The sequence below is a fragment of the Neodiprion lecontei genome, chromosome 4, assembly GCF_021901455.1.
Source record: "Neodiprion lecontei isolate iyNeoLeco1 chromosome 4, iyNeoLeco1.1, whole genome shotgun sequence".
NCBI lineage: Eukaryota > Metazoa > Arthropoda > Insecta > Hymenoptera > Diprionidae > Neodiprion > Neodiprion lecontei.
The window spans coordinates 22,123,861-22,140,480 of record NC_060263.1 but is presented as its reverse complement, the minus strand read 5'-3'; the positions used below and the strand labels follow the sequence as shown (position 1 = coordinate 22,140,480).

General features: G+C 36.5%; 2 protein-coding genes and 1 long non-coding RNA gene across 7 annotated transcripts in view; 1 reads left to right on the top strand and 2 right to left on the bottom strand.

Moving 5' to 3' along the window:
- LOC107219037 (mitochondrial amidoxime reducing component 2) overlaps positions 1–16,478 on the top strand; it is a 57,565-nt gene extending 41,087 nt beyond the window's left edge. Inside the window, exons 1-5 of one of the 2 annotated variants that reach the window (XM_046737791.1) lie at positions 8,083–8,363; positions 11,066–11,364; positions 13,454–13,735; positions 14,652–14,929; positions 15,230–16,478. In XM_046737791.1, coding sequence (XP_046593747.1) covers positions 8,360–8,363; positions 11,066–11,364; positions 13,454–13,735; positions 14,652–14,929; positions 15,230–15,536 — 1,170 coding nt within the window. In that variant the 5' untranslated portion in view covers positions 8,083–8,359 and the 3' untranslated portion in view covers positions 15,537–16,478. Of the gene's footprint in view, positions 1–8,082; positions 8,364–11,065; positions 11,365–13,453; positions 13,736–14,651; positions 14,930–15,229 lie in introns of those variants that run through there. The other variant, XM_046737792.1, reaches the window with a different exon arrangement.
- Positions 814–6,270, bottom strand: LOC107226562 (vesicle-associated membrane protein 7). 3 transcript variants are annotated; one of them, XM_046737793.1, is made up of 7 exons: positions 5,997–6,267; positions 5,780–5,822; positions 5,494–5,704; positions 3,569–3,706; positions 3,091–3,249; positions 2,627–2,719; positions 814–2,037 (listed from the first exon to the last, which is right to left on the bottom strand). In XM_046737793.1, the coding sequence occupies exons 2-7, from the start codon at positions 5,797–5,799 to the stop codon at positions 1,969–1,971; spliced, it is 690 nt and encodes a 229-aa protein (XP_046593749.1). In that variant the 5' UTR covers positions 5,800–5,822; positions 5,997–6,267; the 3' UTR covers positions 814–1,968. The 3 variants fall into 3 exon arrangements, with proteins under 3 accessions (XP_046593749.1, XP_046593750.1, XP_015522899.1); XM_046737794.1 differs by lacking the exon at positions 2,627–2,719 and having other exon boundaries at positions 5,997–6,270; XM_015667413.2 differs by lacking the exon at positions 5,780–5,822 and having other exon boundaries at positions 5,997–6,266.
- Positions 8,557–13,315, bottom strand: LOC124294060. Of its 2 annotated transcripts, XR_006903952.1 has the most exons (4): positions 13,251–13,315; positions 12,930–13,165; positions 8,975–11,391; positions 8,557–8,884 (listed from the first exon to the last, which is right to left on the bottom strand). It is a non-coding gene; the product is annotated as an uncharacterized LOC124294060 (long non-coding RNA). The 2 variants fall into 2 exon arrangements; XR_006903951.1 differs by having other exon boundaries at positions 12,930–13,268.
- Positions 16,479–16,620: the final 142 nt, after the last annotated feature.

Here is a 16,620-nt window from a genome sequence, read left to right as displayed (position 1 = left end):
TTTACCTGAAATTGATAAATTTTTTGAATGAAATTATAAATTATCAAGAAACTTTTCCGCTATTAAGACGACATACTGAAATTTACGAAATTTTGATTTCACATGCTCACTTTAAAATAAAAAAAAAAAACGAAAAACAATCGATTGATTTTTACGGATTCAATCGGGCCGTGTTCCGTAACCGTATAAGAATAATCACCGTCGTATCAATAATAACAGAGAATTAAAATTTATTTATTGAAACATGTATTGGACAAAATTTAATCTCCAACATAACTCGATCTAAGTTTATAACTTTACCAATATGGAACAATGTCAGGCAGAAAAATCCAATATCTCGAAGCCAACAGACTGAAGCAAAATTAGAATATGACCTAAGACCGGACTATTACTCACGATTTCTTTTCGTTCTTTAACTGAATCTTCGCAAGTAATTGAGAAATTTTCATCGCCTATTACGGCTGCTACCTTTTTCACCGTTTATGTCAGTTTTCTGGAACATGGCAATAGGCTTAGTTTCAACAGAAGTGATAGATAATGTCATTGTGTGTGAGTTTATAACAAAAAATTGCGATAATTTTTTATAGCGTACTTATAGTAAGTTCCTCCGCGATGATGTTTTAGGTATGCACGTATTTATTTATTTATATGAGAAATACTGATTCATTTCAAATTATTGTTTTTCATTTCTATTTTTTGTCCCCAACAATTCCACAGAAAATTTCAATAACTTTTGATCATTACGACGGTATATGTGGGATCAATTTTGGGATTCGTTAACCAAAGTTATACGTTCGAAAGAGCGACGACAAGTTCTGTGTAATGACGAATAATATTTTTATTACGATTCATTTGAGAGTATAATGCAGCGGAGTAGTCAAATATAATTTAGGTGGGTACACATGGTGGTCAGTTTTTGCAGTGAGGGTTGAGGGTCAATGAATACGCACGGAAGATGAGGTGAAAAAAGGGAGAAAATACGGCAAAAAAAATTTCGCGTCCTTAAATTCGTGTTTGATCTTGGTATCAGCTGCTTATATCCAAAATACCTATTGCTTAACCAAAATCAGACGTTATTTTCAAAACCTAAAAAATGATACAATCCTCAAATCCCGGCCTATATCAGCATCGTCTTTATCTCTTGAAACGCTACAAGTCTTGTATGAAACTTTTTTTTGTATCTCTTTTCCTTTCCGAGATATTCGCACGGGGTATTTGAAACCGACCACCCTGTACTACGTGAAATATAGCTTAAAATAATGTTTATACAGGCTGTAGTTACTTATGTTTGAGCATATATGCTTATGATATGATAATCACAGTAGTAAAATAATTCGAAGTTAACAAAATCAGTTATTACCTACAGGTATGTACATTACATGATAATATGCCTTTATTGCCCCACTTTGTAAAAGGGAACAAGTATCCAGTTCATTTCTTCCGTTCAACTTTTTATTCCACTTTACTATCTATTAACAATTGTTGAAAGAGATAAATTCACGGTTACTCAAATTTCTTACTATTTAGAAACAAAATAAATGGTTGTTATATCACAATAAGTCTAGAATCTTGTGGCCAATGATCGAAACGTAATGCTTTTGAACTTTTACGACGATATTATTCAGCATCCGTCTTAACAGTATGCAATAACGATATAGAAGAAAAAACAAATAAAAATAAAAAAAATAAAGATGATAAACAATATATAAAGGTATTTTTATTGATTGAATTTATAAATTAGTTCAATACCAAATATCGCTCTCCTCCCATCCTTCCTCCTTCCTTCTACCTTACCGTGTGCCATGATTTGAAAACATTTCCATCAAAAAACAGTGCAACAGATTCATTGTTTGAGTACCTTAAATAATTTGGCCAATGTCTGCGAAAACGCTTAACATGTTCATTCATTGGTCAAGGATACCGGCACTGATTTCATACAATCCAAATTTAGAATTGTCTAAAATATCTTCAATTACCGACACACTTCTGCCATGCAAGACCTCCACAAGCCATTGCCACAACAAAGTATATTACAACCTGGAATAAAAAAAATAATAAATACATACTGCTATAATCATTCAATTCAAATAAAATGCAGGGAATTTCATCAATCATAAAAATAACGACCCGGCATCAAAAAATTGATTTTACTGTATCTATTAAAATTTATCATAATTATTTAAGCAGAGTAATATACCTCCGACTTGGGAAAAATTACGGCGTTAAATTTTAGTTTGTATCCGATGATAAAGTTTTGTTCTACTTTTCGATAAACATTTTACGTTTGATTTTACGAAGGAAACAAACGATGGATAGGCAAAATTTTGGTTCTTTTAAGTGTAAATCTGAATTTCTTAATTCTCTTACTTTATTTATCAACATTTGTAACTTTGCAAGATATAAAATTTGTAACGTGGGTTCATGAACAAAGCAAAACTTCACGATCCTTGGATATGACCTAAGTCAAAGGCTCCAACGATCCATAGCTCAAGGGTTTCTCATAGGTAAAGTTTTGGGTAAAGCATGATGAACTGTTTGAATAAGAGCAGAATATACTTTTTATGTGTATGATTGGTAGAATTCCTTGTGACACATTAGACGCCTAATTGTTGAGATTTATACGTACGATCAAAACAAGAGCCACTATCACATAAAGCTTTATGTTCTTCCAAAAAAGGGAACGAGCCAGATTTCTGCTTGTTTTCCTGAACGTCACAGACTGCAAGATTAGTCAATTAGTCATTAGTGCAAATTTTACTTTTTTAATAAAAACTATCTATGGAGAGGAACAATTTGTAGAATACTGAAAAAATAAAAATTTTCTGTAATGGTTTACTTGGTGGCGCTGCCAATTCTTGTATGATTTTTTAAAGATTTTCGTGGGAATGATGAAGATGATATGCATATATAAATCTATCAAACTAAACAAAGTCGATAGTTCAGTTTTCAATGGCAATTACTTCTCAAGAATGACATTTCTGCAACAAGATATTGCATGTTATGAAATTCGGTTGAAACTCGGCTTTTTAATCATACCTTCCAGAAGAATTGCCCTATAGATAACTTATAAGAGTAGGGATTGAAACTTACACTAGCAGTCAAATTCTCAGTTTTGTTTATGAGCAATTCTAGTCTTTCCCCTCGTGCCGCAACGTTATCGATATTCTTCACCATAATGTCTTTAAGTTCATCAAGTTCCCCATGCACTTTGGATAGTGTATCGATATCTGTGGACTCGCTGTAGTGTTTCTGTTTAATGTTAAGAAAATGAACTGTTTTAATGAGCGTTGTCGCAGGTAATGAAAGTAGATTTTAAAAAAGTAGCATATTCACTAAAAAATTTATAACAAGTTGAGAACTAAGATTTATTGATGTCAAACTTAGTGTTTTCTGTTTTTTTCTACACCTTTTTCAATTGACAGTAAGAAACAAAGTTCTTTCAATTTTTGCACCGAAATTTTGTCATAGTTATTGGTATGTGCATAAAAACCACAATCTTTCAGAGAAGCTGAATCGCTGCTGTGATCTCAAAAATTTTCTCCACGGGACTCGAAAACTTATAACTTACCATTTCATTGGCCAGCACCCTCGAAAACTCAGAGTTCATTGCATAGGCTAGAGCAGTTTGAGCTCCATGTCCATAAGCTGCTTCAAATCGTCTCTTAATTTCATTCAAGTATAAGAAGGCACGCGACCGTTGAAATTCCTGAAATTCAAAGTCACCAATCAGTTAATCAACAGAAACATTTGCATTTGTACTAAGATTGGTAAATGTCGTATTATCCAGACAATACCATCTGTTGATTGTAGATAACTGATGCTTATAAAATAATTACCCATGAAATTACGAGCAATATCAAGTTTCACTGCTTTTATTATGACGACAATTGTGAAATTTGTAATAGTTTGTCCAAGGAAAATGATTAAAAAACAGTTTTCTTCAAGAGTATTAAAAACCATTTTGAGAAATGTATCGAATATTATCAGTCCAAGCGAAACAGATTTTTGACTCTGAAAATTTGATATTGAAGACTTTTGATTTGCTGATTGCTCTACATTTTTGCCCCCACCCACCTTGTAATTTACTCTTCTTTTTCTGTGTCATTTTTTAAGATTCCAGAAGAGATGAAGCAACTAATTTTAGGTGCATCCTCGCATATTTAACTTTGTCCATATCAAAGTACGAAACGTTCTCATTTGACCAAATATTCATGCAACTTACACTATAAAAGTTTTTTGGCAAACTTTTCTTCTAAGTTCAGTTACGTATCTATGTAGTTGAACTAATTTTAGAGAAAACCGGTGTGCACAGAGCAAAACTTCAAGTAAATTATTTTGTGATTACATATAGCCTGAGAACATATAACGTGGCCATGAGCTGATACATATGGGTCATTCTCAGTCATTCTTATTTTTCTGTAAAATCGGCATTTGTTTACCGACTTGCGGCAATTGAAGACCTTGAACGAACGTCGTTGAGTTTATAGTTTGTAATCAGCGCCACTCGAACTAGGTGCGCAGTCATTTTGTCATTTATTTCATTACTGACACTCTGTGGATACAGTTGAGAACGAGTGAATGGAGTCTCTGCACTGGTAAGTTTTATTTTAAAAATATTCGTCTAAAAATTTTAATTCATTTGTATATTCACTTCTTGTAGTGTATAGATTCTAAGTTTTCTTGGTTAATCGCGTACAATAAATACATTTGTCATTATTTCTGTTTTTGTTACTAAAAAGTATCTCCCTTGTTTATATCTCCCCTGTTTATATCTCCCCTGTCTTGTTAAGGGCCAGGGGAAAGACACGATATCCAGGGGGGATATGAAAACTTCAAACTATAATTTTTTATACTGAATTTTTTATACAGAATAAAGTTAATACTCAAAAGAAAAGTTGTTTTCTTTCATAAAATAACATTAAAATCCTTTCCCTGTTCACAAAGTATCCTACTCTGTATATCAAGTCTCTCCCCTGGTTTCTTATAAAACAAGATAAAATTAATAAATTGACTGACTGCCTTGCAGACACGTTTAGAATGATTGTTTTGATCGAAACATTATAAAATTTAATTAAATTTTCAAAAATTTTACCGTGCCGCGTTTTATCAATAAGCAATTTACCTCTTAAGTGAGAATGACCTATATGCAAACGTCATCTGTTGATGTAAACAAAAGTGGAAACAAAATATATGATATTCTAGGTACGTTTTATATATTCTGGTTCATTTATACTTGTAACAATCGGTTATTAAAAACAGAATTGAAAGAAACGCAGAGAAAGCTAGAATTGACATTCCCAGATCTCAAGGAATTACATTACAGAGGTGATACCAGCTTTGTTTCTTTGTTTCTAAATTTTTAAACAATTGCGCAGCTTTGGATAAAACCCCTTTCCCGATTGACTCGTATTTCGTGTTAGTAAAAGTTATTTTTGTCACAAGTAGTGGGTACTGGGCGCTATGTCAAAGTTCTTGGAAATACTCATTACGCACGTCATCCGTGATGCACATGTATACAATCCTGTTATCGCACATGTAGTGGAAGAGGTACGGCCCTTGGGTATAAGTTAGCTTGTCATTGTGCGGTGGTATTTTAGCCAAAATCCGTTCGGTCACTTCGGCAAAGTTTCCAGTGCGCGCCGCATGCTTGGCGAGCACGGTTGGCCCACGTGCCACGACACTGTATAGAATAGGCATTCTTTCTCTGTAAATTGATAAGAAAACTTGTCGTCAATTGGATAAGACATCGGTATTCTTAACCTGCATTAATCCGATGTACTTTTCATTTCCTTGAATCATGGCTCGCCGATCTATCGGTCAGCCTGGGAAAACAATATAGTCAACTTCATTGTCGCCACGAAAATCGCACAGCAATTCTGACTCACTCGCATCGTTAGTGAGGAATTCTCAGAGAGGTTCAATATCAACTCTGCCTGCTGTGAAAGTTAGTGACAAGTCGCTGGCACGTCTAACCAGAGACAGTGGCAATGACCTACCTTAATTTGTGAATGCGGAAATTCTCGAGGATATTTCCTCGCCTGGCAGCTCTCTACTCCGTAAATGACCACACCAAAGACAATGTGCGCACTTGTTGCTGACCGCGAGTTATAGATTGCATCGGTTTACGGTGATGGTTAATCACTCGATAACGACGAAAATTTACGTCAAAGTTCAAATGAGTCAAAACACACTCATCCACCTACAAAACGAACAAAGCACCAAGCATGCCAAGCACTGTCAGCAGGCATTCAAGGAGGAAAACTCACGTCACCCGCTTTGTTTTCTGGCCACAAGAGTGCGCGCTATCGACGCGTCATTCACCAGTTACGGTGATTTCGCCCGCATATAGGCAATTAAGGGTACATGCATTACGCGACGTATCCGCCTGCATACAGGCAATTCGATGTACTCTTTATTCTTAAACTTCAGTCTCGAGCTGTTGCTCTGTCATACAGGCGGAATCACCCTGTGTTAAATGTCCCACGGTACGCACATTTGGAAATACGTTATATATTGGAAGGTTCGGTGTTATCACCGACGATGACTAATCGTGTAGTTTGCTATATGTATATATCTATGTTTTTTATAGGCAAACATAAATATTCTTTCAGACCTAGCGAAAGGCTGCTCAGGGCGAAAAATAAATGGATTAAAATTTTGTACAATATTTAATCAGTTCTATAAGGAATCAGAACGCTTTTTCTGACACTGTAGCACAATCATTTTACAGAAACTCCTGAAATCAGACCCTCGTAAATACACTTCAAATCCTCTGTGCAATATTTATAAGTTGTGAAGTTCGATACTTTTACAGTAATATATATCAGAGAGTGAAATGTCGATCTAATAGTTCCAAGTTTCCCAACTGAATTTTGTCCCAAACTACATCAAATGTTTCAGGAATATTAGAGAAGTTTTTGACTAATGATTCAATTTTAAATGTAACTGAAATATTTCTAAATATTGTGTAAAATATTTCTAATACAGCTCTGACAGAATTTTTTTTGCGTAATACTGCATTCATATTGTAGAAATACTGGAATGTTTTTAAGGAATGTATGAACTGCAGTAACGTGCATACATTTGTTGTTTTGAGGACGTTAAGTCGAGGGCTGAACTCGATTTCCAGTACAATGTTTGCAGCGACGTAGGTGTAGAAAGTTATAAACTTGGATTGACTGTATCCTTAGAATATAGCATCATTTTCAGCCATTAGATAGGTAAGTTACTTCGGTTCAAAGCATCATGGGAGGATGGAAAATTAGAAATTTGAAACATTACCTTATTTCAACTAGTGATTTTAGTTCTTGTAATCCTTGCAGACCTTGGATCGATAATTTATTCACGTCAGCAATAATTTTTAAATATTTCGACAAGTTTGTGAGCTGCTAAGAAATTGATAGAAATATCTTTTGAGTCATACGTCGCGGGTTTTGTCGTTTTGGCTTTCTATTAGAGTAAGGATTAATATTTGTACTTCTGCCTAAACGCAAATATTTGCATCGCTGCGTCTTGACAAAATGTCACGAATCATGTGTTTTTATTGGTGGATCGCTTCGATAAGAAACACGATATATGCCATCCTGAATACTGCGCGTTCTAGACGTTTTTTAATTTGACCTGTACCGACGACCAGGCAGAGTTCTACATGCAAAACTAGAGCAAAAGTCATCACAACGAAGTTTAAAATCATTCATGCGATACATTATACCCAGCGTCCATAAAATAATTTAATGCGCGCAGATAATATATAACTTGCATTAATCCATTTCATCAGGTTTTTGCCTCAATCAAAAAAATTACGGTACTCGGTTGTATATATTTTTTTTTTTTTCAAATTAACACCGATCTATTTCTTTTAAAATGGTATATCCCTCACGTGTCTGGATTTCACGAAATTTTCACCTCTGGAAGATACTTCGCAACGCGTGTCTATGTCTGCGGTTAAGTTATGTAGCACGCAGCGATGTTTTGCTCTTGGTAAGAACAGGGAGCGCCGTAAATAAGCGCAGTGCGTCAGATAGCGCATATATCGAGATAACGGTGCCGCGAGTCTTTCAGGCCGGCCCGCGGCGTAAACTCGTGTAGATCTACATTTTTCCCACCGCCAGTAACTGTAGGCGCGTGCTATTAAGCCGACCGAAACTTGAGGAGTCCCTCGGCGCCGCGTAAAATTACGCTAGCCAGTTCGCAAAGTCACATGCGCCGCTTGTAACTCGTTAGTCACATTCATGCAAGCCCGTTGTTTCGTCCACCGCCGATAGTGCAGTGCCGTGCTCCTCCTTAACCCGGCTTCACACCTCGGGGTGTGGATGTTTGGATTTTGACGTCTCCGGTGAAGACTGACATCCTCGTTTGAATGGGTAAGTCAGAATACGTCCATTTGAATTTTCGTTCCTTGCAGACGTGACAGATCAATGAAAAAAATGTCGAATCCCAGATCACAACACTTGTACCAGGCTCACATGTCGTCGAGAGGTTTTATTTCTACGCTGCAAACTGCAGATAAAAATGGTTTACATTATTTTTTACATGAAACACATTGACGTTATCAATACGATAGTTTGTGATCGTATTATGGATGATTGTTTGAAGAAAATACCCGAGCTTATCTTCAGTAAAATAAACACGAGTGACTCCTGCACAGATAATGAAGTATCATTCGTGAATTATATTATGCACGGTGTTTCTACATCTTTAATAAGATAAAATTATAGCCTCGACACTTAACATTTATTATGTCTGCTAACTTGAATTATTATCAAGCTCCAATAATTCAAGTCAAAAGACACAAACGCTCGTTGAGTCGGAAATTTGTAGAATTTTAAGACACGTGTTTCGTAATACACGTGTTCACGATCGTCTCTTGGACTCATCATCATACCTGCAACAATTAAATCACGTACTTGAAAAGTACAGAAATTGTGATTGTGATGTGTATGCTGTCTCGTTATTATTTTATTAGGCTGCATACGATTTTTTCCCAGCAAGTAGGCTCACGAACTGCTCGATTCGCGAAGTATTGATTTTGCTCAGGTCCTAGGTATCCTTGCCCATGGCGACGGAAATGGAAATGCAGCCGAGTGTAACATCGTACATATTTACTCGAATCATGCAACGTAGCGTTCCATCCTTTCTTCACGTGTTCATCGGTTATCATGACGTTCATTCTATGCAAAGTACAACAGATGTTCGAAACCCGGAAGAACCAGCGAAGCGTCGATAAAATCAAGAGAAAAAGAAAACGAACCAAAGAATGCCAAGAACTTTATGATCACGGATAGAAGATTACTGAAGCATATCGTGGTTCTTAAACATAATATTGAATTCTACGTACAGTTGAACACTCGCACTATTTTAAATCGAACCGCATGCGAATAAACAGTTAAGATTGGTTATTTGTTTCCTCTGAGTAAACGAAGTTATCATACCCAGACGGTTTTAAATTAAGAGGGTAATTTCCTATGTATATAGTTCATGTACTGTAAAAACTATTATTCAACGTACTGCTATTTCCACTGCAGAAGAATTATGCAGATCAAGTAATTCAGTTAAAACGGGTGCTATCTGATCATTGTTCGTATTAAAAAGAAACTTGAAAAAAAAACTTTCTTTTAAGCGTTTAAATGATATTTATACCACGTGTTACGATAACCTACACATGATTATTTCTCGCACCACTACTGCAACTGGCATATTATACTACTAACGTTACTGGTACAGTGTTACAATATTGTCGAAAAATTATAATACCATGTTTTAATTTTGCGTGAATTTCATTCGAATTTAGTCCAAGTAAATACAATTATAGCCGTCGAAAATGAAATTGTCTGGTATATTTAGGATTTCAATATGCAATAGCCAGTTTCATTTCAGGAAGTTGTAATTAAGAAACCAACGACAAATCAATAAAAAATCACTCCATATTAAATTAGTGCCAATTTTTTTTTCAGTTTAGTTTATCTTTAGACCAAGGTAAAAACTAAAAATCTTCGGAGAGTTTTTTATTAGAACGAGTCATGTTTGAGAAAAAATTATTCAACTTGTAATTCTTCGAAAGATTTGATAATTGATTAGTCAAAACTAAAAGTTTAAAAAAGCAAAACTCTTTCGGATATAGTTTCAGGAGAAACGTAAATCAAAAAAAACTCTCGAGTCGGATTTAAGGTTAAACATACCGAACCCTTTCGACTTGAGTGAGAATTGCTCGTATGCATATTTTCACCAGCAAAAGAATGTCTACAATTTACCGTCCTTTTCTCTTAACCGAAATAATTAACGTTTGCTGATAGTTCACGAGTAATGAATATTTCACTTAATAAGTAGTTGCAGAATGATATTATACAGTTATCCCGTTTAACCGTGCGTGGAAGATGAAAGTGTAGACGTACGCTCTACTTGTTGAGAATTTAGGGTACAAATAATACGGGAACATGGATAACGTTGCAGTAGGACGTCCGATAATGAGAATGACATACATCTCATTTCTCATCACATTCCTGGCAAGAGTTATTCATTTCTAATGCTATCCCAGACCCGCTTCACATACACCTGAGAAACATTTTTTTCAACATCTAAGCGTGAAGTTATACGTACTGTTATTCAAAGTCGCCGATCAAGAACCGTGGTTTAAATTAATTGTTAATCGAATAAACTCGTCCAGCGTAACGTATGCAATAAATAAACCGGGGAAACATGAATTGATGCTATCAAAAAAGGAAAAGTTTCAGATTGTTGTTGTTGATCAGATCTTTCAAAATTCAACCACTTGTACCCATCATTGGTAAAATAGAAATTCAGAAACAGGTATCCATTTTCGGAAACTAAAAAATGCATTTTTAACGCAATAGTATGATGCTCCAAAATGTTTTCTTTTAATTTCAATTTCTAAATATGCATCTTTTTCTCGATCAAATAAGGCCCGTATAATAATCTTTTTTAATTGTCAGTGTACAAGCGAAACGACGAGCTCTTGAAATGGATAAATGGGGCATATCTCAGATTTGCAAGAGCGTTAAACAGCATCTCATTTAATACTTTAGCGTTAATTATTTTCTCATTAAAGAGAGATCGAGGTTGGCCTACGCAACGGCGGTCATAGTCGGCGCTGGGACAGCCGTCGCTTTGGCATGGTGGTTTTGGACTCGTCGCCAAAAGGAACAGCCTCCGAAGAAATGGCGGAAGGTCGGCGAACTGAGCGACCTCATCGTCTTCCCTGTAAAGTCTTTAGGTGCCGTACGCTTGAATACCATGGAATGTACGCCTCTGGGTCTCAGAGACGGCTGGCTCAGGGATCGGACTCTCATGGTCATCGACATGGACGGTCATTTTGTCACGGGAAGACAACTGCCGCGAATGGTCCAGGTACATCACAGTAATGGAAAAATGTCCCTGGGATATTAAACACAAAGATCTTATCAACAAGGTTTTTCAAAAATGTTTCTAAATAGTAGGTAATTTCAGATTAGGCTAGCATTTTTTCTTTGCTAGAGAAAGGTCAACACGTTAGTTTTTATCGAATTCAATATCTTCCTGAGGGACAGGACTTTTAGCTTAAGTGTAAAAGGGATCACACGCCATGTCACTTGAGGGGATGTCGGACTTTCGTCAAATACAGCAAACGTATTTTCCAATTCTTTCTTTTGACGAGTAATGAAATCTCTTTAAACTTTGGGAAATGATACGGATTATTACTATGCTTGTGGGTTGACTAAAAAGAATTTGGAAAATTTCCGGAAACACTAAAGTATTTGGTCATGGTACGCTACTGTACTTGTATTACATACTTTTTGTATTCTATCATCAATTTGCCGATTCATGGTACGGTTGAAGAAAAGTAGGTGGAAAAAGTGTTAATTGAGAGGTCCGATTAATCACCTAATAGAAAAAACGATTAATTAGAAAAGGCGATTGATCGATTGATCAATTAATCGGAAGAACGATTATCTGAGAATAAGGACTAGTTGATTTATCGGGAAAACGATTATAGAATTCCTGATTGATCGATTAATCATACAATCGTTTATGGTGGAACACGGAAGTATATCATTCTAGGTTTGATTCCAAGTGAAAGTTTGTGGAATTATACATATGAATTATGTATGCAACAATGCGAAAAGTAATTACTCACACACCTTTAACGAACTTTCGTTGAGCATAATCAAGAAGCCGAACACAAGGTGCCCCATATTGAAAAGTTTTGAAAAACACGGGATATTTCTCTTGACATGAGCAGATTTCATCGTGGCGGAAACAGCTATTCCATCAACGATAGAAACTTGACTGTTCCGCTGCTTCTTATCAGTACCTAGCTACATTAAACGCTTCTCTGTCGTCACTTAGAAAGTACACGTACAAGCCCACTTTTGTTTCTATTGTTCTATACCGGCCGAGATAAGATTGACCGATGCGCAACTTAATTACCAACATCTTTTATGCTATACTGTGCATAATTATCTAATCCTACGGTAGTTGGAACCCTGTTGCTCAATAATTATAATTTGTGAAAATCTTCATGATCCGTTGACATTGTAAAAATATCTACGCATGCATTGCACAACGTGTTTAAGAAACAAACAAATTATCACATTATTTAAAAATACTCTCCCACGAAAAACTAATCTATGACAGGGAAAATGATCGATTCGGAAAAATCAGTTTTTCGCAATAGCGCGCAGTAATAACGCAAGCGTGTTTTACGCGTTTTTTCTTTCTTGTGCTCGGCACGTAAAGTAAATGTTTCAGCGATGATGAGATTAAGTGACGACTGGGCAGGCGCGGCGTACAATAAAAATCAAGTTTGAATTCTAGGAGTGAAAAGTGGTGTTTTCTGCACTCTGCTCATGCGCAATCGCAAAAAAATCTGACATTACGCGATACTAGCCTCGATTTCATGTTTCGTGAAAAAGACCGAGTTTGTATGTACCTACTATTGCTCAGTGATGTTTGCGAGTTGGGTCTTGATATTAGCCGGACTAGGTCCATTGCTTCTTCTAGTCTTCATCGCAACTTTTCGGGCGCTCCGATTTTCAGGAGATGGCGATTGGGCGACCGCCACGTACCGAATGAGATGTTCCGGATAGTTGACTTGTATTGATATCCGTACGAGGCGCCATCTGGTGGTTAGTTTTGTTATTAACCGTGTTCACCAGATTCGTCACCTCTTCTACAATTAAGAAAAGCCATAGTTACACGAGTTCTACATGCGACTGCCTCTCTGCGGTGTTTGCTTAGGCAATACAGGCTCTTACCTTAATCTTACAATTAGCCAGGCCTGCGTTTGGTTCTTTGAACAGAACACTCCTGTTGTTCCAATGAAAGCGACGTTCATGCTCCCATGCTTGGTCTGCCAGACTGGGCTTGGATCTTTCATTAATTACACAGAACACTATCTACCATTATATTTTTAGCAACGATAGTGGTCAGAGTAATAATTATTGAAACCCTCGCGCAGGTTTCGCCGAGCATTTCAGGATCCACGCTGACTCTCAGGGCGCCTGGGATGATGGCGGTTTCGGTTGACCTGGCTGGCCTTAGAGGTAAAGGATTCCGAGCGGCTGTATGGGGCCAGCCAGTTCCAGCCCGAGATTGTGGCGAGGAAGCGGCTCGCTGGCTGTCCAGATTCCTTCTCCAGGAAGATACCGGTCTCAGACTTGTCTATTATCCGTTAGACCGACCGACTAGAGATGTGCGAACGAAAAACAAGCCGTTCCCACTGGTCGTCAGCGAAGATACGGTAAGTTGATATTACAGACACACAAGCGGTGATAATCGACTTCTATCCGGGATGCTGCAGAGGCATTCATAACGGCGCACTTAAATGTCCAGCACGTTTGATAATATTTATTCCTCGTCAAACGGTCGATAATCTGTGCACTTCTTTTACACGTTATCCAAACTACGCGACATCCTGGAAAATGATGGAACTGTTTTTTTTTCATATAGTAAATAAATTTTTCAATGATTTGACCATTTAGATACATTGAGGTATTGATTGTGAAAATAGAATCAATCAAACCGTTTCGTTGACTCGATTCAACCAGTAAATTTTTAATTCAAGCAACTGATTACAGACAGTTTTGAGTATGGGATGATCCAATAAAACTAATGCATTTAATTTAACTCTTTCAGTCACAATAGTGGCATATTTTTTTCTTACGTTTTGTCGTTTTTCTTATATTCCATAAAATAGTCTGACTTTTTTTGCATTTTCAGGTAACCGAATTGCGTGACTGAAAGGATTAAAGCATCAAGCTAGATCCGTTTAAGTAAAAAAAGCAAACTAGAATTAATTCTCATTCTTTTTCTCTGTCTATTATTACTCTGAAATCCATATAATATGTCCAAGATATATAATTTCCTCTTTTCTCTCTATTTGATTTTCTTTCTTCCGTTCATCATTTTATCTTTCCATTTTGATTTCTCTATTCGAAAATATGTCTATCCATCAAGATACAATGCCTGATATTTATATCTCATCGAATATACAATTATTTGTGATTTGTATTCTGTTTAACACTTGTGCGATTTCGAAGGGATTGCACGTTAACGTTAAATGAATTAATTGTTAGATCTATCTATGTTTCCTTTTTTTGATGCCAACACTTACGTTAGCTTATATCATCGGACAGTACCCACCCTTTATGTTACAGGGGGCGTATCCAGATGCGACGAGTTACACCTTGATGAACGAGGCCTCGATTGCGGACCTGAACACTCGTCTTGAGGACCCAGTGACACCGCAGCATTTTAGGCCAAACTTTGTGGTGAAAGGGGCACGAGTTTTAGAGGAAGATTCTTGGGACTGGGTGAAAATCGGGAACGTCGTCTTTAGAAACGTGAAACCATGCACGCGATGCATATTCACCACCGTCGACCCGGAAACAGGAATGAAAAGTCCCAAAGTGGAACCACTGAAGACTCTTAAAGGGTTCGTATCGATGTAGACTATTAATCAGCTTAGGGCATTAGCATATGATAACAGTTTTGGAGAAGTTTCGTCGATCAAAAATCAGTGTTTTCTATAGAAAGAAATTGATATATCAATGTTATTAGGACTTGACAGCAAATCACGTGCAACTCTTTGTATGAAATGAAGATATTCGAGTCATTGGGTACCTACTTAGCCGACAATATACCGTGAAAAGGAACTTCCAGTTTTGGTCTCCTTATTTTGTAACTCGTTAGTTGCGAACTATTCGATGAACTATAACAGTGGTTCTTCTTACAGTTACCGACAAATCAAGGACCCTGAGCTGAGACCGTTTACCGGCGATAGTCCTGTGATGGGAATACACCTGGGCTTGCGGTCTAACAACGGAAATGTCCGGCTCGGAGACGGTGTTTTTGTCGGTGTTCCAGAAGAAGAAGAGCCGTTCTACTCCCCTCCGCTATTGCATCGGTGGAGCTCTTGCGAACACGATGTTTTTCCGATTGAGGAAAAAATGTCAAAGGCTGACATAGATTATCCGGATTCATCATCGAGCTTCTTTGGGAGTGCCGCGAACATAATTGCCAGCTTATCTAACCTCGAGTGAGAAGAAAATATACAATGTTCAGTAAACAAAAGGTCTCGTACAGATATTTGACAAGGTTGGAGTTAGTAACGTTAAGGTGATGAAACATTGAAGAAAAAATCATTATTTGGCAACTTTAGATTGGCTTTTAAATAGTCAAGATGGTTAACTATGAGTATGTTTTGCTTTATTACGATTTATTGGATTTCAGAGAATGCCAATGTCGTTGAATAATGGTTTCTTTCTTTCTTTTTTTTTTGTTTATCTTTTATATTTCATTATTGCGTCAAGGGGATGTCGGATTTCCGTCAAATACGGCGAATCGTATTTGACAATTGTCAGTTTTTTCTTATAATTAAAATCTGTTTATACTTTGGCAAATGACAGGGATTATGAGTGATTGGGAGCTTGTCAACCGACTAGACAAGACTAGGAAAATTGAGATTACAAAAAATATGTGATTCAACTGCAGTGGCGTACGCTATAAATTGAAAAATCACGATACATACAGTGTCGTCATTTTTGATGATCTGTGCTTACGACGAAAACTAAGTGAAGTTCATTGTTCGTACAAAATGATGTGCGTGCAGAGTGTTATTTATTATAAGGATTTTTTATTGTAAGAGAATTTTGTAGATCTTTTGAATGAGAAAATTTCAATATTGTATGGCTATCGGAAACTTGGTTACAGTTGGATGGTATTTTTTCATGTATTTTCAAAAATATAAATGAATTTAAGTACCTGGTTGACAGAATTTGTCTATTGTATAGTGATTCAGGTGACTAGTTGTTTTTTGCTTCAAATACCAACGGAAAGTCTCCCTGAAGAGTAGCATTCTACGCAAAAATAATACAATAAATAAATGAATGAGTAAATCAGTTGAAGAGTTTCAATGAATAGATTAACCATGTTGACAGGTGTGTTATATATTTTTTCAGATATGGGTCAGTGTGAAAATTTTCGTTCATTCGACTAATATTATTCATATGTATGTTAAGTAGTAATTGAACCTTTCGATGTCTTCCTGCGTTGTAAATACAACCGTGCTAACCTTACTTGTTTTTTTTTTTTTTTTTAATTCTATTATGTGCTATCCAAGTACGA